We start from the raw sequence: 26,333 nt of genomic DNA, 5'->3' as shown, positions 1-26,333 counted from the left end.
AAAATTTAAATCACTTACAGCAAGGACAATGATTTTTATTGTCGTTAACACTGTACTTGCAATCGCTTTGCTTGTGGATAGGCAATATTATTTGCTCATAGTTGCTGTGAACATAGATCCTCAGCTGGAACTGACGAGGTGGGTAAGAATACAAGAAAAATGGACAGGAGCCTTCACAGAGCTTGGTATCTCAACGGTAAAAAACGTGAAACAACATCTGTAATATAGTTACCAATTTATTGATTTTGGTTGTACTACAACGGCTTTCATTCTGCTTTCTTTTATGCATAAAAATAGCCTCGTCAGAAATAATTCACAAGCATAAGGTTAAGCAAACATGCAACGTTGGGATTTCACGTCTTTTCATGACGTGAAGTAGTAGTTAGTCTCAGATCATCTCACCCTGATAATCCCGAGAGGAAAAAAAAATCCTTTTGGATTGTTCTTTGACATTTTGTGCGTGAGACAAGAAGAAATTCTTTGTATTGTTCTTGCTTTCAGTAAAACTTAGAAGCAGTTTATCAAAAAAGTCAGTTCTCTTTCTTCATTAACAACATGCCTCTGCTGTGTGTTGTCTTATGCTTCCTTTATAGATATAAATAAACAAAGCTAAGGGCAGACTGCACTGCATGTTTAGAAAGCATCAAAAGTGAGTTCATGATCAGAGTCAAGGAAAACTCTATACAGCATAGCAGAAAATTAAATTGGGAGGCTTGCAAAAAGTTTTTGGCAACTGAAATCACTTGGATTTATTGACTGAGTGATTGCTCTGATTGTTAAAATAATAAAACAGATAGACATTATATCTCATGTAACTGCAAAAGCTAGCTTGATATTTAAAAGCAATTGAAGTTTTTCTCATGGGTCAATGACATGCTGAAAACACTAGGATTTTCTTCCTCTGCAGGGATTTAGTTGGTATTGTATGTTCTAATGGAAGGTGTACAACGTGATGTGTATCTTGTTCCATCCTGCAGGGATTTAGCTTATCCTTGAGTGTAGTAATGACGAAAAGCTATGTTTTATCACTTCTTGTAACCAGATCTACCAACAAAGAAATAGCTTCCCTTTGGCAAAATAAAGTGTTAGGGTTAAACACTTCATAATCCTTGGACAGGAGAGTCTTTATATTGATATTTTTTTCAGTAAGTACAGCCCTTCACTGTAATATTTTTGACTCAAGTTAATTTTATAGTGAAATACAAGAGAACAAAGTTTTTGTGCTGTTAGCTTTTTAGTTAATTTTTGTATTGCTATTTATTTAGATAATGATAGCACCTATGGTATGTCAGGTGCTTCAAGCAGAAGATACAGTTTGTGTGCTGACAGCTACACAAAAACCATACATGTTTTTATGCATATGATCTTATTTGTATCAAGAAACTAATAGATCTCTTTTATGAATACTTGCATGAAAAAAATAGAACTGAGATTATGTAAAGACAATGTTTGTCCGTACTTCCAGAAATATGAGTTGATATAAATCTATGTGAAGGTCTTCAATTTTTGTTTACTCTGGATCCCAATTTGCTAGAGCAGCTGTCGTAACTGCCTCTTCTACTGAGTTATCGGCAGTTCTGCTGGTGATCGCTTTACGTTCCTGTGAAAACTGCTTCAATTGTTTTTGTGGGTAAATAGCTATAAGCTATGTATTTAATCTGTCTTCAAAACTTTGTGCAGCTTAGTGCCAAAATGAAGAAGACCAGCCATGTGACCAGTTAGTTCTCTCTGGACCATAGTTTAGAAAACTAGGCTTTTCCTATCTGCCAAGTTTCTGTCAGTGACTTTCTTTGCTGCGTTTTTGACCTGGGTTTGAGCCATGAAATTGTGGTCCGCTAGCACTGTTCGTATTCAGACCCAACTGAGCATGGTTCTCAGCTCAATTTGCCAGAGGATCGACACTTTTCATCTGAGACCAGTTGCTGCAATGAAGTAGGAAAAATGGTTGCAAAGACTGGTACCTATCTTTTTGAGATGCCTATAGGCCTTTCCACCAGGAGCTTCTGAGAAGGTGCTTCACTGCAGGCAATGGTGTGCAGAAGAGCACTGCAGTGCTTCCTCAAGTCGTCTTTAGCTCAGCTGCTGCAGAGCAAGCACCGGAGTCGGCTGAGTACTGCTACTGGGAGCTGCAGCTTTGTACTTCCTGTAGTTGCTGTCTCCCAGGAGCAAAACAGAGAAGACCGTTTCAGACTTATCTGTGATGCTATTAGTTGTCGCCTTATACTAGACTGGAACATGACAATCCCAGTCAGCTCCTCTCTGTTGCTCCATATCTGGGATAGAGGCGCCACAGGAATTAGTTTTAGCTTGAAGGCTGATGTTTTTCTTGCTACCTCCAAGGAACGAAGGAGAAAAGCCCTCCGTCTTCTGAGCTTCAGTCTCTGCATCTACACACTGTGAAACAGAAACAAATCAAATCTTGAAGTGTTAGGAAGTAACTCAGAAGTCAAATATTTAGCAAGGGCAGTGTGTAGAGTTATAATACAGGATTTTAAATGTTTTAGGAAGGCATTGTTTGGGTATGTTAGTACAAAGTAAGTTTTGCAATGTATTCACCTTTTCTAACTGGCTACATACTATTAGTGTAGGTAGAAATGTTCATTTTCGTAATCATATTAGTATAATTTTGAGCCTGATGAGGTTATTGATAACTGCTAACATATTTTAAAATGCTGGTTGCTGTGCAGTCGGGAGAAAGCTGTCATCAAAGCGTGCGTCAAAAGGCAGCCTGTTTTCATCATTTTCTCTTTCGTGGCTGCCTTCTGCAGCGTTCCTTGCACCCACTGCTGAAGCAGCTAACGTTGATTCTTTGTAGCGTGAGGCAAAAGGGGTTTCCGTAATTCACGTCGTCTTCACAACTGAGATTTGTGAAGGAGGACTGCAAAGAAGGTCTTAGAATACTTAGACACTTGTTCAGGTTTCTTGGAAATCATATTCCCCTGAAATGTGTTAGGTCAGTGAAGCAAATACCCTGCAAAAACTGTAACCAACTAATTTTATTATTAAGCATTAAATTGATTTGGAACAGTTCTATGCTGAGGAACATGCTCATGAAACAGTGCTTTAGGTCAAGTAACGTCCGTGTGACGTAAAGGTTATAGAACTCAATGTAATACTACTTTTGACTTTCAAGAGCTTGTTTTTCATTACTGTGCTTGGAATTAGAGCCAAACTCCCCTCTCTGTTATGCTTGTGCCAATCCCTTTTCGTGAGAAAAATAATTCAATGCTGTAACTGTATGGAAACTTTGACTGTACTGACAACTTGAACGCAGAGTGTGGCAGAAGAGCTTGGCATGTTTTACTTAAGAAAACTAGACTGCTGGTACCGTTCTTTTTCTCAGGCTGAAAAACATCGAAAGCTATAGCATTATCGTGTTTGTGAACTGCCTCAGTTCAAGTGGACACAAAGATGAAAATGCATTATTTCCCAGCTGTTCAGAATAGTAGTAGAAAAGCTGAGGTCAGGTGATTGTTTAGGCTGGATAGGTGAATAGAGTTGTAATAGTCTAAACTGGTGCTCTAATCTGTCTTCCTGTTACTGTAATTTCCTACGTTAAACTTTGATATTACAGCAGCGCTTTAGAAACACCGCTGATCTTTTTCACCACGTATGCAACGAAGGATGCTAGACAACCAAATATATTTCATGTTAAAAGCCTTCTATTTCTTTCTTAAACCAATCTATGCTTCTTTTCATTATATAGTTCCTAACTGTATGATGCTCAGTCTAAACTAGCCATTAGGAAGGACAGAATGAAGAAAAGCATTTGCAGAATAGGAGCCGAGGCTTGCAGTAAATGGTAGTAGAATACAGCCCCCTTCCAGTTTCAATCTTTGGCATTGTATATATTGGATATTTATCACTGACTGGAGTTCTGTAATAACCGAGTTTTGCCAGTCCCATGACAAACAAATGCGATGTCACTTTCTAGTGTCAAACTTATGAATACTAAGTAAGGAGGTAATTTAATATGCAGATCAACTTGAGTTCTGTCCAAGACTTTCTGGTAGGACAACATACTTTATATTAATTTTTTTCCTGACATAACTTAGGGAATTTACTATTTCTTTCTCATGTAAACTGATGAGGATTTTTCTTTTTTGTCTTGACTTTTTTTTTTTTTTTTAAGAAGTTAGTGGTGTTATTTCAATTGACTAAATGGAAGGATAATAATTCAAAAATTAGGCATAGCAGCATTAATTAATTAAGCAGGAAAGATCTGGTTTTGCTATGCATTTCTGAATTTTAGAGCATAACTAAAAGAATTTTTTGGCATAGTTTTCAGGGATAACTTTTCCTATTGACTGATATAATAGAGTCATCACAACAGCTGCAAGGGATTGGTTACACTGCTGGAATTCATTCTGGTGCATGCTGTTTTTTTTAATGCATGCTTTTCGAAACAAAACAGTTTGATAGCAGGTGTGACCTTTAACCCTCCCTAACTTTGAAGAACTTCATCATCATCATTTGTTCAGCACTGAATATATTTTGCAGGTGGAGGAAACAGAGGGAAATGTAGTTTGATTTTGATGAGAAACGAGGGGGATGAGGAATGGTCATTGGCCAAAAATTAGCCAAAGTTAATTTTTGAAGATTCTGTCTAAAACAAGCTATAAGTTCTAATGGTAAAACATTTTTTGCTGTGTAATTACAGGGACCTAATGGAAATACAGGGCAAAGCTTGATGAAGAGACAATGAAGAGACAGATTTAAAACACGCATTTACTAAGCGAACTAATAGGTATGCAGAAGGCATCTGGAGAAGTGCCTGCATCATCCCCAGGGCGATGTCATTACACGCTGCTCTTTCCCAACAAATGTTCCTCTCACCTGTTTTCGTAGGTCTGCCGATGGCTCTGTGGCAGACTTCACAGTTCTGTATCTCACTGTCCAAGCAAACCCGTTTATTTTGGGGGTTGCCTAGTCACGTGGACGTGGTTGTCTGCATGAACCAAACTCGCCCTTTACGGAGCCATAGGGACTGCTGTAGCAGCAATGCAGCCTGGTGTATGATCTTGTGAATAGCGGTGCTCTGGCCTGTGCAGAGGAAAATATTATCCCCGTGGGAGTTAATTCTTAATTAAATCGGTCACTTATTTTTTTCAACCTTGTAGATTAACTTTGTTGTGAAAGTAGGTACTAAAATTGATTAGAAGTCTAAGTATAAGCAAAGCAATTTTATTTGTCAGCATAAACCTGAATTGCCATATAAACCTTTATGCAAGTAAATATAAATGTGAATTACAACAGCCTATACTGGCTGATGTCCTTGGATGGCTGTTGGTTGTGCCGAGTAGTTATACGGTGTTAGTGTTTGTGGTGGTAAAGCCCACTCTGACCGAGATGAGAGACGGGCTCACTTCACAAGGGACAAGCAACTATTTCCATGTTCTTTGGTGATGCATTAACGCGTGACAGGCTGGTCTGTTTAAGTATTTCTCTTCAGATACAGTCCTGTTACTGCTCACTCCAGATTCAAGTTCAGTGACTTCTGACTCTGGCATCCAGTTTCCTATCTTCCAGCCTAGCCTGGGCTGAGAGAAGTTGGTTTTGTGGTTGAGGCTGTAGATGGGGAGGCAAGAAGTTTCCTGAGCCTGCGTCAGACTCCTTTTCGGCCTCAGACAAGTTATTGTTGCAGAATCATTTCTGGAATCAGTTTATGCCTGTACGTTTCCTCAACCGTAGAGTTACTGCAACTGAAGACTGGGTGTTCTGCCTTTCTCTTCCCTTTCTCCAACTTTCTCGTGGCTGCTAGTAGCAATTTTTGCTACTGTGTGCTACTTACATTCATGTCCCAGTTAGCAGCCCCACTTGGCTGTTCAGAGCATTTCCAGACAGCAGTGAGAGACTGTTACTTTCTTACAATTCTTAAATTTCGTATCACAGTTGGATTAAAATTGCTTTATATTTCTTGACGAAACGTTCTGTAAAAGTGAGTTATTTGCTATGTCGGTTGAGACACACCATAAATGAGGAGGAGAAGTAAAAGAGGGCTTGGCCACAGTTTTTAGCTTCTCTAGATTATTTTTCCTTCCATCCTCTCCACTGGTGGAAGTGACAGTGGGAAGGTCAGCATTTATATTATTCCAGGCTGTCAGTTACACACACTTTATTTATCACCCCTTTTGCAGTCATGCTAGTTAGCAATGTTTTGAACGTGTGTCTGAAGTGATCTGTTGCTGTGGTAAGACCTGCTTTACATTAAATTGTTCTTTTTGTTTGGTGTAACAGAGCATTGACTTTTTGAGCTTTATCTTATATGGATTATTTCCCTTTTACCAATGCAGCTGCTCTGATTTAGAAGTAGATGTAGTCTAAGCAGTACTGGCACCGAGCGTGGGCACAGTTGCAGCTACCTTGAGATGATCATGCCAGCATATTGCACTCCCCTGGACTAGGATTTCACCGCAGTGTGGCAAATGTCGTTCTTCAAAGGGCAGGAAGTCTCATTCTTGAGCAGTGATTTGAAGTTTTGTGAAAATCTCTGAAGACTCCAAAGTTTGAGCTGTTAATCCTGGGGTGTGAAAACGTGTAAATCTTTACTCTTTTGGAGACCTCAGTGCAGAAATATTAAGTGACCTATTTTACGCGAGGAGCTGTTTCTTAAATCATTATTTCCTATACTTTCTAAAGAAAGAACATTAAATAAGACCTTGATGGTAAAAGTAGAATAAATTCGTAACTTACCTGAAACTATGGTTTGGTTGCATCTTCAAAATGGTTGTATGTCACATTAAAAGACAGGAAGTTCTTAAAAGGACTTGCAGGTTATTTATGGAAATTAGGGCTTCTTTTTTTCCCATCTGCTTTTAAAGTGAAGTTTATATGAAACTTAAGGATCCAGTAACTAACAACATGAAGTGCTCACTGAACAGCAGCAAATACGAATAATTTGCATTTGGGTTTGCTATCTCTTATCTGTCAAAGTAATATCATTTGTCTTAGATTTTTAATAAATAACAAAAACCCACAGATGGGTACCTTTTGTCATTCTGTTTTCCTAATTATGGAAAGACAAAAACATGGCCAAAACGTCTGTAATGGAACTACAAGAACAATTGAGAAGGTTCATGAATTGCAGTGTCGGAAGATGGTGTTTTGGTTGTCTTTCCCCATCAAATGCAAACTTTGTCATAATTTTTATGGTATTGAATTTTTATCTCATTAGTTTATTTGGTCTGTTATTAAAAATGTGAAAAGCCTCTCAAATAGTAATCCTGAAAATCAGCTGCCTCAAAATTCCACTTTTGAAAACCCAGCTGTCTTTGTAGCTATAATTATTCCCTGAATTACTTGTTTGCAGAGGCTCAATTGAATATGGTTGAATATGATTGTACTCCTTTAAAATAATTTATATTCTTAGATATCTGATTTTTGTTGTTTATCCATGAAAGTGAAGAATTAAACAAATTGGTATATGCATGTATGTTTCACATATTTTCAATTATACTTTTTTTTTTTCCCCCAGACCAGCCAGACCATTCAAGTTACCAAAAAGGTAAGGTATATTACTGTCACATGTGAGGTTTACAAAAACATGAAGAGAGTGGATAATATGAAAGCTAAACTATTATTCTCCATTCAATACAAGATACTGGGGACATTCAGTGAAAATAGTAGGCAATTAATTAAAAAAAAATTATTTTTTAGGTCTGTCTTTGCACAGTGGATAGTGAATTTATGGAACTGCCACAGGAAGCAGTGGAGAGGCAGATAGCATTAGGTAGTTCAAAAGAGGTTGAGAAAATTTGATCTACAGCAGGTCCATAAATGAACATGAAAAGGAGTAGCCAGGGATGTGCTTTTTAACATCCTTTGTCAAAGCCCCTACGTCGTCTCTTCGTAAATAGCCTCCCCTTTTGCTACTTTTGGAGACGGAACGCTGGAGAAGAATTTTAAAGTTTAAGGCAGATTTCAGTATTCCCTTCTGGCAAGTATTTTAAGATATCTTGGGACTATAGTGAATTACATTTTCTTTGTTTACGTATATGTGTACACTGTCTGCACAAGCATAACATTTTTGTGGCTTATAACCGTTTTGATTAAGGAGTTATTCTGAGAAACTGCTTGGTTGTATCATCAATAACAATAATGCAGCTTGACAGAAACGTTCAGTTTGTGTCACCGTAATGATATTTTCTTGTTCTAAAACCAAAACAGAAAACCCAAACAATCAAAAACAGTAGTTTTGGACTATGTATACTCTGAAGAATGGCAAGATAATAGAAAACTATCGATAGAGTAACTTATTTAAAACTGTTCATGCACCTGCAGTAGTGAAAAGAAACCATTTCAAGTGAAAATATGTTGAAAACGTAATCCACCTTTGGGATTTGGCCTTCAGTAAAGAACAGACATGTTCAATAAATATTTATTTCGAGTTATAAAAAATTATTCATTAATACAAATTCAGTCACTCTTCCATTGCTCGTAGTGACCTCTACTATACTGAAACTATATGTAGTATATACCTGTCTCTTTATATGAGACTGGGTAGTGGTTTAAACCGAGTATGCCTGCGTATAGGTGCTGAATCAAAAAGTGTTAACTATGCAGTTCTTACGTTGCTTAAAATGGGAAGGAAAAATAGAACACTATCTTTTTTTTTCTTTTTTAAAAATAACATCTGGGATCTGGATCACCTGTGGGCAAACTGCTTGAAACTGTTGTCTTTAGTGGTGCCAAATGAATGAGATTAACGTAGATTGAAATGCTTATTGTATCTCCCAAGTGTTTTTGGTTCTACTTAAAACATGTGAACACTTTCAAAGTGTATGGAAAACATCAGGAGGAAAGAAATAAATCCAAACTATATGTATTTGCATGCTATAAGGCAACTTAGGGGGTAGTATTGCCATTGCGACAACTAGATTGAAAGCAGGGGATGAACTGGCAGGAAAGAGACTGCAAATTCATCACTTAGTAGTTGCATAGTTTGGTAAAGAAGATGACATATCAGTGTAGCCATACGCCCAGCTAGTTGCACAACTGTAGTTTTTATGAGGCATCAAAAAGCAGGGGAATGGTATCATGATTTAGGAAAATACTGAAGTACCTGCTTAGCACTAAGGATGTGCTGCTTTCTGAATGTAAGTGATTTCTTGGCTGAGGAATGGACTTGAGCACTTTTCTGTTAGAGTCAAAAATTATCAGGCAAGTGGTCATTTACACTGAGCCTAAGTCAGAGCAGTGGCTTACTTTTCACAGAGAAAATAAAAAAGTAACTAAACACATATTATGGCTTTTTAATGCGAGCAGAGTAAAATGACTACCGTCTTTCTTGTCACTTATGCTCAGTTGGGATCTGGGCAATCTCTAGGCAACTTGGCTGGAACCAGAGCCCTCTGGCACCAAATGATACTCAGACATGTAAAATTTATATGTAGTGTGCTTAGTCCATTTAGATGTTCTAGCTCGGGTCATCTTTGCTTGTCTGAGCATGTGATACGAGAAACAGGAAAATTTTGTGGGTGTAAATACACAGTTACTGTCTTCTACATGTGGCTTATTAACATTTTAAACAGTTCACCTAGGACATAGTTTCTTTTACAGCTAGTGACTAAAGAATTTAACCAATTAAAGAGCTGCTCTGCTGAGAATGGAATCAGACGGGTAAATCCTGCAGTCGTGATGAACAGGAAAATAAATCTTTTAGGTGTAATTTTTATGACTTCAGAGCAAGTGTCTGTAGTAGCCAGTCAATCTAGCAATCGGTGTTTATACAAAAAAACACTTAATCCTACACTTAATCCTATAAACAGGAAATTCTGTTAGGTCACCTACTTCCCCTCACTTCTAGTTTGGACAATTGCTCATTCAGCGAGCTGCCTCTTTGTGATTCCCTTTAATAACAACTAACACTTCAGATTGCTTTTCAAGCTTCCATTAATTAAGGTTCGTAACATCTTGTGTGAGAATGGTGAAAATTATTCCACATTTACCTAACGAGAAATTGAGATGCACCCAAGGCTTTGGACTCCTAAAGCTATGCTTAGGCTGCTAGACCATACCTAGCACTACCTGGTACAAAAAGTCAGGAGGCTGTTGCTGGAGTGAGGAGCTAGCTGTAGCTGTTACATCTCATCCTAGCAGTAGGACAGAAAATTTCTGTGCAGAAGATAATTGAAATGTGATTAGATAATGGGTTGGTCTGACACTGGAAAAGAACCGTAATCTTTAAGGTAGTAGAAATAAGTGCAGAGAGCACTCTACTATAAATTTACTTTTGTGTTCCATTGCGTGTAAGTTGAGGAGGAAGTAGAGTAGAAATCTTCTTGATCAATATTTAGTGTGTACAGACACTATCAGCGTAGAATGATTAATACTGTATAATTATCTTTTAAAATGCTGTATAAACTTTATGAACTTTCTGTACTCTCTTTGCTCCCAAGATTATACAATGTTACCCTTGAAACATGAGTCATATGATTTCAAGTATTCACTATAAAAAAAAAAAAAGAAATTTTAAAAAGAATAAAGAAATTAAGATTTGGGCGTTTTCTTTTCTCATACATTTTTACCAATTTAATAAAAATTAAAATCTTATGAAAATTAGATTTGTATATAAATTTTTTTTGCATTCTTACAACTTAGAAGGTATAGAGAGTTAAAAGCCAAGAAGACTTGTTTCGGAAGACTAAGTAACTAATGCTGATTAGTTTTTGCCTCATGTAGCAACTCCCCTTCACCTTTGAACTTACAACAGAGTTTATGCATTATTAGAATGTAGATTTTCAGTAATTTTTTGAAATGATGGTTTTGAATGCAGAGGAAATTTTTTTCCTTTGGTTATAGGTTCTACTTTAAAATTGATTTTCCTCTTTTTAAGTACGATATTTCTCTTAAAAAGCTGAAACTTTCAAAAAGAAATGTTTTCTATCATTAAATTTTTAACGAAACATTTATTTTCCAGTGGTACCCCGTCATGGATAATATCCATGCCAAAAATGAAGTATAAAGTTAGGGAGAAGTCTTAATATCAATGATTCATGTTTAGCCTTAAACAACAGTTTCGCTTCACATATGCATTTTTAGTGCCGAGTTTCTTTTATATAAATGATTGCCACGGCAGTTTTCATTACTGAACATGTATGACAGAAATACTTATTTCAGTAACCCATAATTAGTTGTGCCTGTATCAGCACAAAGAAAATCTAAGAGAAAGCCTGCATTTTTGTCACAATCCTGAAAAAAACAATAGTACTGGTTTGATATGAACAGCTTCTCAAAGGAGTAGAAAGTTTCTATAGGGAGGAAATTTGAAAGTGATTTTTTGTATTTGTTTGCTTTCTCATTTGCGTAATAAAATGGTAGTAGAAATAAACATAGTTTCCAAATCCTTCCTACATCCACATCTGATGTCTCGCCTAATTCATTAGTTTTGTTCATGTAAACAAAACGAAGGAAGCAGGTCCGTGTTTCTGCATGGCCCTTTGCTTGCAAAGGGGTATGGATTCATTCTGGGTGTGACTTTCATTTCTCTAATGTCTTTTCATCTGCTCCTTTCCCTGTAGCTATGCCGCACTGATAGCTGACTGGCCCGTGGTGGTCCTGGGCATGTGCACTGTGCTAATAGTGGTGTGCGCTCTGGTTGGGATATTAGTGCCGGATCTTCCAGACTTCTCTGATCCATTGCTGGTAGGTAAATACTAGTCACGTATACTGTCAAATAAGTATTTTTGGAGTGCTGTTTTTTCGGTGATACCAGTAAACAGCAAACGTTAAGTACAGTTCAGTAAAATTGTTAAAATTCCTTTTAAACTGAGGTCTGCCCAGACAAAAACCCTGACTCTTAACATGCCTCAGTTTAGTGGACATCTGTGTCTAAAGTCTGCAGTGCAACCAACTCTGGGATCTAAAAGTTGAATTGGCAGATTTATCCCTTTATCATCAAAATCTGAACGTGTTTCCCCTACTATGAATCTGTGGGTATCAATTTCCATCAATTTCCAGAGCTTAGAGAAGTGCTATATGATGAATCCATGAAAAGAAGTTGAATTTAAAAGAGCCTGGTATTTCCTCTAATTAAAAAAAAAAATAAAAATAAAAATAAAGGATTAGAACTTGACACTGGCATAGCTAGCTAACGGCGCTATAAAGAAATGGTTGCACGTTAGACACTGTTATGCACTGGTTCCAGTTACGGTGTTCTGCCAATAGCTCCTCAGTGCTCATGTGTCCTGCAACAGAACTTCTATACATTGAACAATGTAAATTCATCCCAATTTTAGATAATAGGCATAGTACAACACAGACCATACGTTCTAAATCAAGTTTCAAAGAGTGAGTGCCAGGATCTAGTAAAGGAAAGGGGAGTCTAAGAGCCTTCTGGGGATGAAATCACATCCATATTGAAAGACTGAAAGTAATCTTTATCAGATTCCGTTAAATACTGGGCTCATTTCTTTCTTTTCCTGAGAGCTATGTTACCCATGAGTAACTTTCAGGACTATCATAGAAAAAACTGTATTTAGTTATTATCCTCAAATATCAATATACCATTCCTATAAGTTATTGATATATCACAGCACTGTCTATCTGTACATATACAATGTACAGTAAAGGATATTTCTTGACTGCTGATTGTCAACAGTCATTCAAGTTATAGTTGAAAGTTTCTTTTGAAATAATTAAAATATTGGCCTTATTCTTGGAGTAATCGATATACTTCAGGATTTTTTAATCATATTTGATCAATAAAGAATGATGACTAAGATACAGAAGAAGACATTCTAGAGCACCCTTGCTCTGAAAACTAAGAGTTAACGTATTAAACATTGTTATAGACTACAAAATCATCATTTCTCAGGGAGGTAAGGAGTATGCACAAGAATTCTTAATCCCTTGTCAATCCGTACGGTTGGTCATTACTTTGTCAAACTGCCTCATCGTAAAGCATTTTACATTAAGTGTAGATGCCTGCAGTAACTATGCCTCATAATGAAAACTATCCATCACTTTGATCATGTTTCTGCTCTCCCGTTGAAGCTAAAGAATGAAATGCATTAACGGAATTTCATAATATCCTGCCTTAGGGTTTTGAACCAAGAGGGACAGCAATAGGACAGAGATTGGTCACATGGAATAATATGGTGAAGAACACAGGGTACAAAGCCACACTGGCAAACTACCCTTTCAAATATGCAGATGAGCAGGCTAAAAGGTAAGAATTTGTGTTCAAAACTCATTTTATTTATTATTTTTATTGCTTAAATAGGACTTGCTGCAGTACCCTCTGAAATTAATGTGTATATGGCCACTGATTTCAATGAACACTGAATCGGATCCTCTAAATTCTTTAAGGCCTTTCATGTGAAATTAGATTTTTCCCATCACAAGCTGTTGAAAATATCTTGTCACTTTTGTTTTCTCTTTGAATTTTGAGTATTTTTCAATACTAGGCTCAATGTAATTTCCTTTGAAGTCTCTAAAAAACAAAAAGTATAATGAATATTTCAGTTTTTGAATACTGAAGTCACATTAACAAAAAAATACATATGTTTTCTAATGCAAGAGTTATGAAGAGGCGTGACTAGTTTGGGTACTCCTTTTAACATCTCTTGGCTAAGAGAAGGTAAAACTATTTATCCTGTTTTAGTCATCAGGATGACAGATGGTCAGATGATCACTATGAGAGAGAGAAGAGGCAAGCAGACTGGAACTTCCACAAAGATACCTTTTTCTGCGATATCCCAAGTAAGTGGAGAAATGATATAATGAAGCCTAAAGCCTTATGCCAGTTCAATGAATTTTGAACTCTTCTTTATGTTGTATGCCTTAGTATTAGGAAAATATTTCTTGCTTGGTATATTCCTGATAAGTACCGTCTTCATGTGTGCAGAAGCCTTTGAAGGAATCAGCCTAAATTGTTGTATTCTATTGTTACTTCTTAGGAAGCAACTGTGCTTCCTTAAAGTGCTTTCTTTAAGTGGTTCCATTTCCTTTAAAGCTTTTTATGAGTTGCTAATAATACTGATCATTGTAAAAGCGGTATCTCTAATATATATGAATACAGAAGTTGCACCTAATTCACTCCATTAAGAAAGAAGTTGTGTTTTATCTGCGCCATCAACATAAATCTAAAAAAATCTAAACCAAAATACTTTTCCCCTTTATGTTTTAAGGAGGCTCTTATCTGAAAAGTATCCACAGGTCACATCCTGTCCAGGATTTAGGGTTTAAAATAAAGAAACAAAAAAAAATCTTAAAAATCAAAGTCCTGCGAATATGTTTAGCTTCAACTAAAGAGGTTATTTTGACTAAACTTCTCACAAGACATAATGCAAAACTTTGGTAAGTCCCGTTCTGACAGAGAGCATGCATTAGCAGATGTAGATCTTGCCCTTTTTCATAGAATGCCTTGGGACTTGGGCTTTTTGCTGCTACGTCAATATGTGAGCTGCTGCTTCAATATGTGAGCACTGATTACAACGTGAAAGCATAATGGTGTAATTGTTTGTTTACATTACTTAATCTGAGAGAGCAGTAACTGCTACAAAGCAGAGGTGAAAAATAGATTTATGATTTTTTCAATTACAGTAAGGTCTTACATCTAATATAAGTGAGAGGAAGTGCACAAGGACATCAGTTCTGCTCCTATGAGCAGAACTGAATTAGACTAATTAGACCTCTCATAAGGATGAGGAAACTCTACTGAGCATTAACTATAGCTTGAAGCAGAATTAACTGCTCTTATCCTGCCCGCTGTTTTTTGTGTTTTAAGTCTCATTCTTTCCACTACTGTTTCTGCATAGTCTCAGTCCTAGCAGTCATGACAGAATTATGCTTCTATGGGAAGGTTTGCCAGCACATTATGTAAAGAAAACAGTTTATTTCCTCTTGACCAGTACTTATCATCCCTGGTGCCTGTCTTTGTCTGCTCCAGGATCAGCTGATTTCAGCTTCCCTGATCCTAAAGGACTGTCAAAGATCTTAAAGCACTGCTCCTGAGTCTTTTGGTTATAGCTCTCTGAGAGGCAGCAATTCTGACCATTAACAACAGAGGGAAAAATTCAGCCTCTTGGTACTTGAAACATTGTAATTACCCTGATAACGTTTCTTAACCCAAAGTACCATATTGTGCTACACAGTACCGTGTATTTGTGCATCTGTGTATGTTTCCCTCATTAGCTGTGCATGATAGTCTTGCTGCTACTAAGTAATATTTTCTTTCCTAAAAGCTATCTCCTAATAAACATGATTTAATTTGTAATTTAAGCTGTGTGTGTGTCTAAACTGTAGAGTTCTTTACAAATGGCCTCAAGGATATCACAACAATTTCCACTGCAGTCATTTGCTTCTGAAGCAAAAACATTCTTGTAGAAACGTCCTTATAATTAGTATTTATATTCCCAAATGTCTTACTGAATCAGCCTGTGATTACTATTATCTGTGTGCTACCGTTATGCTGTGCCAAGAATTTCATAGTTTGCTGATTAGATCTTTTGATTTTCATGTGTTTGCCATATTTCAGAAGATGATTTGCTTGAATAGAAGTCTGTAGAACTTCTAAGTGGTAAATACCACTTAAGATGCCATATTTACTATAAGCACTGTAAGGAAACTGAAACTTTCATGTGGGCTGAATCTTACGGATGAAGAGACCCTCTTGAGAAGAAGGTGGATTCCCGTGATCTGAAAAAGATCCCATCTGTATCATTTGAATGGTGGGATTTTGCTTCAGTCTTTGATACCAGACATGTCTGAATAATCCATAAACCCTCCTACTATAATTTCAGGTGATCGCTATTCACGAGTGGTATTTACTTCAACAGAGGGAGAGAATTTATGGAATTTAAATGCAATTAAGTCAATGTGCAATGTAGATAACTTGAGGGTAAGTAAAAATGGTCTTTAATAATGTTTAATATGCTGATATGAAGTATGTATTTCAAGTTTGTGTTGCTGCCCATTACGAACAGATAGTATATGAGAGCATTTCACATTGTCCACATCCTTGTATGGTGGTCAATCTGTATGCAGAGGAAGTTAACAAACAGCTTTCAATTTATCTAGTCAGATTATACACGGGAATTTCTTTGGATTTTGTTGCTAACATCGTCCAGATTCCAGAATAGGGCAGGCTAAGGTTTCTTCAGAAGTTTCAATACAGAATGATTGGAGGAACTTTACTTTTGCTGTGTGTTTCCTCTTGGAATATTATTCCATGGATTTTTGTTCATGTTTCTCAGAAAATATTTCAGTTTTCCTTGCTTTTTCTCTGCTGCATCTTCATGGTATATGCAGTTTTCTCTGACAGCCAGGGGGTCCTTAGATTTATGATGTCAAAAGACAATAGGTTAGCAGCTGGATGTCAAAGGAACGTAGATACAGTATCTAGACAAATAGCACAATTAGATCTAGAGTTATATTAAATTTTTTTTTTCTTAGACTGAGAAAATGAAAGATATTTTGGCCTTGTCCACCTGGCCCAGCTGTAATTTTCCTTGGGCAGTGTACATATGGCTTTCCTTACGCTCAGTACCTTCCATAGCCAAAACGACCAGTATAATAGCCAGCCTCAGGGGCTATTGTAGCTTCTTTTGCATGTTTTAGAAGACAGCTTAGCACACTGTTGAAATTATATCTGGTTTCAACTAATGGATGTTAACTGATGCAGGCTAAAATAAATGAAGCATTCAGGTAGCACGTTTCTAAAAATACAAGCTTGTGACTTACTGCAAATCAGTACATTTTTTTATTTGAATTACTGTGCAACCATATCTTTTGTGTCCTAGTGGCCTCATATGGAAATTAATTACACAGTAAGTTTTTCTTCTATTAATAACGATCTGTTGATTTCCTGATAAGAAACTTTTTTTTCTGCCTCCAAAGCCGAAATTATCGCAAACAATTAGCATAATAAACACACCACATGTATTTCATGAGGAGTATTTGTTATATTTGTTTATTGTTGCATTTCCGACAACTGTCCTAATGTAGCAAATTCCCAAACTCTTTTCCCTAACCGCTGGCATTTGTTTGCATAAAATATTGAGCTGTACTGAAGCACTGTATGGTGAATCTCCCTCTAAGTCTTTTGACACAGAATTTGTTCCGGTTGGCCTCTTTTGCTGTAAGTGGTTATTGTCCTCACGTGCTCCCGCGTTGTTCCTCATTTCCCCACCAGAGAATCTTGCACTAGCAGGAGGGCCGGTGTGGTTACCCTTCATCTCTTTCAATCAAAAAGAGCCAGGTGAGCAAAAGGCAGTATTTAGTCCAATCTGGCTCCCTTTGAGTGAAATGAGCTAGGGAGCAATCACGGGAGTGATTCAGTCGGAAGAGAGAGCTGAGAATAGCCTTTTGCAAGGGGAAAAATTAGGGGAGTTAAGTAGGAGATGCCCATCTGTGCACATATACCTGTAAAAGTTTAATCACGTGGACAGCTGGTGCAGGTGAATCTCACATATTATAGATCATTGTAAAGCACTTCAGCATAAATAAAAAAGAAAAATATTATTTTTGTATAACAGAATGAAATCAGTGAATTACCTCTGAAGAATAGTCTTTGTAATGATTATATTACTCCTGAGGAATTCATCTTTTTTGCCTTGTATGTACACATGTACACTTTTATAATAAAGCATTATTTCACCTACCACTTTACAAAAGACGAAAGAGTGATGAAATCACTCAAGAGGAAACTGCTTTAAAGAGCAAGCACCATCCATCTTGACTCCACAGAAATACCTCTTCCTTTGAAATAAGAATACTTGAGAAACGGGAATGTTGGCAACTTCAGCTGCACCCAGAGTTGTGTAGATTCTTATAAAGAATATTTGTTGCAGATAATGTTTCCACTGATCTTTTTTGCAACTTAGAACTTAGGGCTTTACTTAAGAATATCATAATCGGGCACCTTAACCAAGCAGGACAGAAGAAGCTGAAGCTTTTTTCATTAAAATTTAAAAAGCGCTTGTTATTACTTACTTACATATGGTATTTCACTTTCTGGAACTCCTGAAGTGCTGAGATATACCCCACTTCTGAATGCTACATTCTTCTGCTAACATCCCGTCTCCCGAAAGGATGCTCACTTGCCCTGCAGCTATCAGAAAAAATAGATGACTTCAGTGACCTTGTGGTCTTACAGACTCTCTTTTGTAGTTATTTCTTTGTTGTTGAATTCATGCTTGCTTTGGGGCACAGTTCTCGTTCTGTTTAAAAAAGTAGCAAAACTTCCCATATTCAAAGTCAAGAAAATTAGGCACTACGTTTTCTGGGGGTGTGAACCGTAGGGTTTATATATTTTTCTAATGATGAGTTGGATTTCTGTGCCAACTATTATTTGCTTAAAAATAAGCTATCGGTAAAAATCCCCTGTGTGTTGATTGCATTCCCATCTGCTCATAACTACTTTAACTGTATGTTTTACTGACACTTAGGGGCTTCATCCTGCAGCTGCTGAGCACATGGTAATCCTATAATCTTCATGGAAACACTATGTACAAAATAGCTGTGGAAGGTGTTCTAATTTTTAATTATGTGGATAAGAGTCCTTTCTTTTACACATTAATCACAGAGTGTTTTCTCTATAAACCACAAACATTTATTTTATAAACTTCAAAGACTGTAAATGATTTCCCCAGCCTGCTGCCCCAAAAACGTGTGTTTGTGCTTCTCTGTCACTGCACAGATCCATTTGGCAAGGAGGTCTGGCTGCAGGTACAGCATGTGCACAGGATGCACAGTTTTGTTCCTTTAGTTGTCCTGAAATGAATGAAAACACTGCCAGTGGCAGACCTATTCCGGCAACAGCAAAATGGCTTTGGATCACTAGCAAAGTAGGGCCCAATACTACAATGTATTAGCATTTTACACAGTATGTTAATGTTATCGGCAGCTAAATTTTGTATTTCAGCTTCTAAGTTACAGCTGCCTGCTCGTGTTGCTTTGTCTTTGGCAACAGTTGCTTTACCAGTGAATGTCCATGGCCTGCAGCAAGTATTGAAGAATAGCGTATAAACCTCATTGTCCCATTTTGAACTTGAATATGCAGAGAAGACAATACAATCCTTTCCTCCCAATTTGTCTGCCTGACCCCTAGGGTGTGCATATTATATCCTCCTAGGATAAACCTGGAGATGTGCCATGAAAAATACAGATATGCTATTGCAGTGCTTCCTTTTATTTAGTAGGTTGTTCGGTTTTTCCTGAGTTTGCATGTGTGAGTGTTTTTATCTGGAAACAATCAAATGTGAATTATCCTGTTTTTTTGGAATGCCAGTTTGTTCTTGTTCAGAAACTGTTTGACAAAATTAAGTCCATGTTAAAACTTATATAACTGCCAGGAGAATCCCCGAGTGCAGTTTTTTGTCTGCATTATAAATGGCTGCTAGTAATAAACCTGCGCAATTTTGCTAAAAAAGCAAAGTAATTTATTAAATCCAGCTGATCAGAAATATGCATGGATAATGATATTAGGGCCCAAATCCTGAAAACCCTTCACCACACAGCTTTATTAATGTAACTTTATTAATATGTGCTTATTACCTGTAACTTGATTAATAGATAGAAATTTTACATATACCTAAATATTTGAAAGACTAATTCTAATCTGTCATACATAACAAGCCAGAAGTTTTGTTTAGCAGCATGCCCATGAAGTTTTTGAGACTTAAATTCCTTGTGCCTTATCAAGTCCGTGGGTTTTATATACTAGAGGAAATTTCCCTGAGCTAACCTTGTTAGCTAAGAGATTCATGTATTTTACAGACATACTCAATTTTGCTTAAAAGTGCCTTATGGTGATTTAGCAAAGTCCTATTCTTACTGGCTTCAACTAAATCTAGAACAGTCTTGAGGAAGAGTATCCACATAAGAGATTAACGCTCATTTAGCTAAGGGGATTTCTTAACCAAAATATTGGTTGCGATTCATGCTGCCACAGGATTTTTCTCCTGCTCCTTCACTACTGAGGTGACCTTCAGGACTTTGCACGGGCGGGTGCAGCTTTCCGAGGTGTGAGGTCTGTCTCTGTGCAGCCAGGCTCAGTTTGGAGGGTTTTGTGCTACGTTTGATTATCCTGTGCTTGTGCTGTGGAAACTGCTGGCTCAGGGACATGCAGTGCAACGTGATAGGCTGACTTATTTGGGGGAAATGTCTGTCAGCTGTATGAGAGCAAAAAAGGCTCACAAAGAGGGTTGTAGAAGAGAGCCCAGATGATGGAAGTCGTTGCTGTAAAGCTGTCACGTCCCTTCTTTCTGGATGGTAAATCCCTGCCTCTCCTAGAAACTTCCGTATGTGATTTCAAGCAGAATGAAACTTTTTAAATGTTCGACTGGCTGTTTATTTTCAGGACTGTAGCGTGAGATAACAGAGGAGAGAAACGATCCTCAATCTGGAAGAAAACTCAATGCGTCTTCAAACAATAGACTAGAGTTACTCCTGTGCAATATTCTTATCTCTTCTGCCAATTTTATGCTGCTGTGACAGTTCGGTAGAGTTGCTGCTGATTTAGCCTGGTGTACATAAGGGGATGCAGACCAAACACTATGTGTGGAAATAAGAATTTAAAATATTAACACAAAATGACTGTAAGCTGGGTTTTCATCACACTTAGATTTTTTGTGTGTGAACGTTTCTAATTTCAAAATACCATTCAGACTCTCACTTTAAAATGGATTTTTGCCCTGCCTGTCTTTATACAGATCAGATCCCATTCCCAATTTGGCGATCTCTGCCAGCGAGCCACTGCTGCTTCGTGCTGTCCCAGCTGGACACTGGGCAACTATATTGCCATTTTAAACAACAGATCATCATGTCAAAAAATTGTAGAACGAGACGTCTCTCACACCCTAAAGCTGCTTCGCACATGTGCCAAATACTACTACAATGGGACCCTGGGACCAGACTGCTGGGACATGAATGCCAAAAGGAAGGACCAACTCAAGTGTACAAACGTGCCTCGTAAATGTACAAAGTACAATGCTGTTTACCAGATCCTCCACTATCTAGTGGACAAGGATTTTCTAAGCCCAAAGACAGCTGACTATGTCTTACCAGCTTTAAAATATAGCATGCTCTTCTCTCCAACTGAGAAAGGAGAAAGCATGATGAATATTTACCTGGATAACTTTGAGAACTGGAACTCTTCCGATGGTGTAACAACCATCACAGGGATTGAGTTTGGAATAAAACACAGTTTGTTTCAAGATTACCTGTTGATGGATACTGTGTATCCTGCCATAGCCATTGTCATTGTTTTATTAGTTATGTGTGTATACACGAAGTCAATGTTTATCACGCTGATGACTATGTTTGCAATAATTAGCTCCTTGATTGTTTCGTATTTTCTCTATCGGGTAGTATTTAATTTTGAGTTTTTTCCATTTATGAATCTCACTGCATTAATTATTCTTGTTGGAATTGGAGCAGATGATGCTTTTGTCTTATGTGATGTTTGGAATTACACAAAATTTGATAAACCTCATGCTGGGACTTCTGAGACAGTAAGCATCACATTGCAGCACGCTGCTCTTTCCATGTTTGTCACCAGTTTTACCACCGCTGCTGCCTTCTATGCTAATTATGTCAGCAATATCACAGCAATCAGATGTTTTGGTGTTTATGCTGGCACTGCCATATTGGTGAATTATGTTTTGATGGTTACGTGGCTACCTGCCGTAGTTGTATTACATGAACGATATCTTCTCAATATTTTCAGTTGCTTTAAAAAACCTCAGCAGAGGATATACAACAACAAAAACTGCTGGACAGTGTTGTGCCAAATGTTCCACAGGGTTATTTTTGCGGTCTCAGAAGCATCCAGGATATTTTTTGAAAAAGTGTTGCCATGCATTGTTATCAAATTTCGATACATTTGGCTTTTCTGGTTCCTTGCCTTAACAATAGGTGGAGCATATATTGTGTGTGTAAATCCAAAGATGAAACTGCCATCATTGGAGCTCTCCGAGTTTCAGGTATTCAGGTCTTCTCACCCATTTGAACGATATGATGCAGAATACAAAAAGCTTTTTATGTTTGAACGTGTTCACCATGGAGAGGAACTCCACATGCCAATTACAGTAATCTGGGGTGTCATACCTGAAGATAACGGTGACCCTTTAAACCCTAAAAGTAAAGGAAAGTTGCAACTAGATAGCAGTTTTAATATTGCTAGCCCAGCTTCACAGGTTTGGATTTTACGTTTCTGTCAGAAGTTAAGAAATCAAACATTTTATTATCAGACTGAAGAGCAAGACTTCACAAGCTGCTTTATTGAAACATTTAAGCAGTGGATGGAAAATCAGGACTGCGATGAGCCTTCTCTGTACCCCTGCTGCAGCCACTGGAGCTTTCCATACAAACAAGAAGTTTTTGAATTATGTATCAAGAGAGCTATAATGGAGTTAGAAAGAAGCACAGGGTATCATTTAGATAGTAAAACCCCAGGGCCTCGCTTTGACCTCAACGACACTATCCGGGCAGTGGTGTTGGAGTTCCAAAGCACCTACCTCTTCACGCTTGCTTATGAGAAAATGCATCAGTTCTACAAAGAGGTAGACTCCTGGATTTCAAATGAGCTTAGTTCTGCTCCTGAGGGTCTCAGCAATGGCTGGTTTGTGAGTAATTTAGAATTTTATGATCTTCAGGACAGTCTGTCTGATGGTACTCTGATTGCCATGGGTCTTTCAGTTGCTGTTGCATTTAGTGTAATGCTTCTTACAACTTGGAATATAATTATAAGTCTTTATGCAATAGTTTCAATAGCTGGAACTATTTTTGTCACTGTAGGTTCCCTGGTTCTTCTTGGATGGGAGCTAAATGTGTTAGAATCTGTCACTATTTCTGTGGCTGTCGGCTTATCTGTAGACTTTGCTGTTCACTATGGAGTGGCTTATCGCTTAGCCCCTGATCCTGACCGAGAGGGAAAAGTCATTTTTTCTTTAAGCCGTATGGGTTCTGCTATTGCAATGGCTGCACTGACCACATTTGTAGCTGGAGCAATGATGATGCCTTCTACAGTGCTGGCATACACGCAGCTTGGCACCTTTATGATGCTTATAATGTGCATTAGCTGGGCTTTTGCAACATTCTTCTTCCAGTGCATGTGCCGCTGCCTTGGGCCCCAGGGCACTTGTGGCCAGATTCCACTACCAAAAAAATTGCGATGCAATGCTTTCTCTCAGACCTTTTCAGGAGGACAAGGAGGCAGAGGACAAAATAAATCACATCCAGTTAGCAAATATCAGCTGGACTCCAGAAATCAAAAACCAGAAATGGAGCATGAGCACTATGAGCTGGAGCCTCTGGCATCCCAAACCGGTAACTGTAACCCTGCAGAGAAAGTGACTTATGAAGAAACTCATATCTGCTCAGAACTCTTCAGTAGCAGGCCCCAAAACACATGTATGTCTATGCATTCAGCATATAATAGTGAAGTGAATAAAAGCATGCAAAAAGTTGCTAGTTCGTCTGTGTTACAGTCATCTGTTGACCAACAAACCATATGCCCACTTTTCTCTCAGAGCAGACAATGTGGCTGTCCTGATGCATATAAGCAAGTAGCAGTGAAGTGGAGCCCACACTCATGCCAACAGTTAAGTGATACCTTCTGTTATCAGTGCTCTCCTTCATCTGGAACGGTACAGCTCCAAAATGCTATGGCTCCTGTAAATGCTTTGCAGCAAGCCCCAGAAGGGTATGTGCACCCGGTCCAGCATGTCCTCCACTGCGGTTGCCTTCAGGGAAGGCTCAAAAGAACGATGACACAGAACTCTCTGCCTAAAAATTTTTTCCTCCAGTCAGTGCAACAGTTTCAGGCCCATCAAAGAATAAATAGGACAGATTCACGTGGTCATCAAAACCCGGAGGAAAACGTAAGAACTCTTCCAAAGGTGGTGAGCTCCTCACAATTTCTCTGCCGAAATGCAGGGCCTCTAATAATGCATTGCTCTGAATGTGAGAACAGTGTATCAAATAACCAAACGGGACTCTCTCAGAAGAAAGACAAGTGTGATGGAAAGGGTGGTACAGAAGTAAACGGGGTTGAAAGCAAGAAAACCTCAGCGTCCAAGCAGAAGAAGAAAGCTGAGAGCAAAACAGATCAGCATTCTTTGCAGAATGAGCAGGTTTTGAAAGCTGACCAAAACGATCAGAAACACCTGCTGGATACGTCAGGGAGAGAGGCTCACTGTGAGGGTTGCCATGAAAATTCACACTGTTGTAGCAAGGCCGTAACAGTGAAGTGCAATTCTGTTGACTGTCAAATGCCAAACATCGAAGCCAATGTGCCTCCTCTGTTAATGCGCCCAGAACTTTCCAATGAAAGTTTGTTAATAAAAACACTATAATAAATCTTTAATTTGGCAATCTTGTGTCTTTCTTTTAAAAAGTGCATTTAAAACACTAAAGAGTAAAGTCCTGATTAAATATAATTTATAGTTTGCATTTTGGAATGAAAAATGTATTTTATAGAACAGTAACATTTATACGTTTCATAAAGCCATTACATGTAGTGAAACCTGATATTGTCCAGAATGTTTTTTGCTGTAACTCAAAAGATGGATTATGCTTAATTTAGTTTTTGCCCCAGGGCACTTGAGTTTGAATTCTCCTTATAAACTGTCTCAAGAAATAAAGCAATGCAAAGAAACTCTCCCTTTTCTGAAGCTAGGGATTGTGAAACTGGTAACATTTGGGATGGAGTGCGACGACTACATCATTTGCCCTGCTCCTCTGCTGCCTTGGCAGGCTTCTGTTTTGAACCTGGTGCGCACCTTGAAACAACAGGAGGGCTGTAGTTGTGTTAATTTAGGGTTGTCTGGAGGACCAGCTCTGCAGTGTAGCATGTTTTGAGACTATATTTGACTGTTAATCCTAAAAAAATCTGAAGAATAGCTCTTTGGAAATCAACAGCACTTGCACTGCCATTGTTATATATCTCTCTATATATAGTACAGTAAAACATTTTTAACTGCCCTTCCTGGCAGTTACTATATCGACTTACCCTTAAATACAAGAAACTACAAGAAGAAACAATGGTTAGTAAAGTTATTTACTGCTTAGTGATGACAAGAAAGGTATAGTTCATATGTATGATATATATCTATGTATGTATACAAGTTCAGGAGTTATAAAGTCAGGAACGAAATGCCCTCCAGTACTTCATTTTTCCCATTGCATTTTTCCGTAAGTACGAAAATTAGAAGTAAAGCTATTGCAGAGGAAAGCATAGCACATGTTCTAGACTTATTGCCAATAGTATGGGATATAGTCAATCGAGAAAGCTCAAGGTGATAAATTAAAATATCGTGCTCTGAGTTTTTGCTTACCCAGAGAAGTTCCAAAATGTAGTTACAAGTATTGACCTAACTCATGTAAACAGGAAACTGGATTTCACACGTTGTATTTGTGTGACCACAGGGTTCGCTCAAATGACAGATATGGTTTGGTCATGGAGACACTTGCTGGGGTCGTCATTCAGAGAAGGTGGATTTGAGATGTGGATATATAATTTATTATAATTGATATATAATTTAATGCTGAATCTCTCTTCCAGTAATAGTTTATGTCAATGATGTTGATTTATTTTCCTTAGATAACATAAGATACATTTCATAGAACGGTTTGCTGTCCTGTACTTGGCATGTTATAATGCACTGTAGGAAAAGCTTAGCTTTTTCTGTTCCAATTTTCCTATCAAAGGGACATAGAAGATCAGTTTCATGTGACAAACCAGTTTGGTTTGTCTGGGTGTGGTGATGTTCATGCTTATGTAACCCAGTGACTGGAACAGAATAAGAGGTTGAACTTTACAGAAAAAGCTGAAGTGATTTTATATGGTTTACGGGGAGTAGTGTTTTCTCTGAAATATAAAATAAAACTCATTTTTACTAAAACTAATTTTCAATAAAACTCTTTTAAAACTCAGAACTCAATTTAGAGCCCCATTCCTTCTAAATGTCTATAATGAGGGTAATCCAAAGATTTTCTGTGCACTGTAGAGGCCAGGAATTGTAAAGAATTAATACTTGCCATGCTAGCAATCAAAATAAAAGGGATAAGAAATATGTTGGGCTCTTGCCATATGGTACTGACCAGCTTTCTTCCTAACCACTACACATGCAGAGTGTAATTTCTGTGAGGGGTGTAGGTAACACACTGGGAAATAAACTTCTAGACAATAAGCCAGAACTAAAGACGACGTTGGGATAGTTTAATCAGCCTCTAGTCAGAGCTTGCCAAAGCAGGATGTAATGCTCGGGTAGTGCCTATCGCATCGGCTGTCATCCACAGCTGCACCATTGATAGACGTGGGCCTTTTGGAAGTCCCTAGTTAACACAGCTACAAAACTCAAGAGCACTGGTGAGCTCAGAACTGGAGT

The 26,333-nt window shown here is 37.9% G+C and overlaps 1 protein-coding gene across 6 annotated transcripts in view; it reads left to right on the top strand.

Moving 5' to 3' along the window:
* DISP1 (dispatched RND transporter family member 1) overlaps positions 1-25,877 on the top strand; it is a 93,145-nt gene extending 67,268 nt beyond the window's left edge. For all 6 annotated transcript variants that reach the window (XM_068940213.1, XM_068940215.1, XM_068940216.1 and 3 more), the window contains 6 exons: positions 7,475-7,504; positions 11,520-11,643; positions 13,041-13,168; positions 13,604-13,701; positions 15,744-15,841; positions 20,655-25,877. In XM_068940213.1, coding sequence (XP_068796314.1) covers positions 7,475-7,504; positions 11,520-11,643; positions 13,041-13,168; positions 13,604-13,701; positions 15,744-15,841; positions 20,655-24,299 — 4,123 coding nt within the window. In that variant the 3' untranslated portion in view covers positions 24,300-25,877. The remainder of the gene's footprint in view (positions 1-7,474; positions 7,505-11,519; positions 11,644-13,040; positions 13,169-13,603; positions 13,702-15,743; positions 15,842-20,654) is intronic.
* The last annotated feature ends 456 nt before the right edge of the window (positions 25,878-26,333 follow it).

The sequence above is a fragment of the Struthio camelus genome, chromosome 3 (genome assembly GCF_040807025.1).
Source record: "Struthio camelus isolate bStrCam1 chromosome 3, bStrCam1.hap1, whole genome shotgun sequence".
In the NCBI taxonomy this organism is placed as follows: Eukaryota; Metazoa; Chordata; class Aves; order Struthioniformes; family Struthionidae; genus Struthio; species Struthio camelus.
The sequence above is the reverse complement of the archived record's forward strand: the minus strand, read 5'-3'. Positions and strand labels throughout refer to the sequence as shown.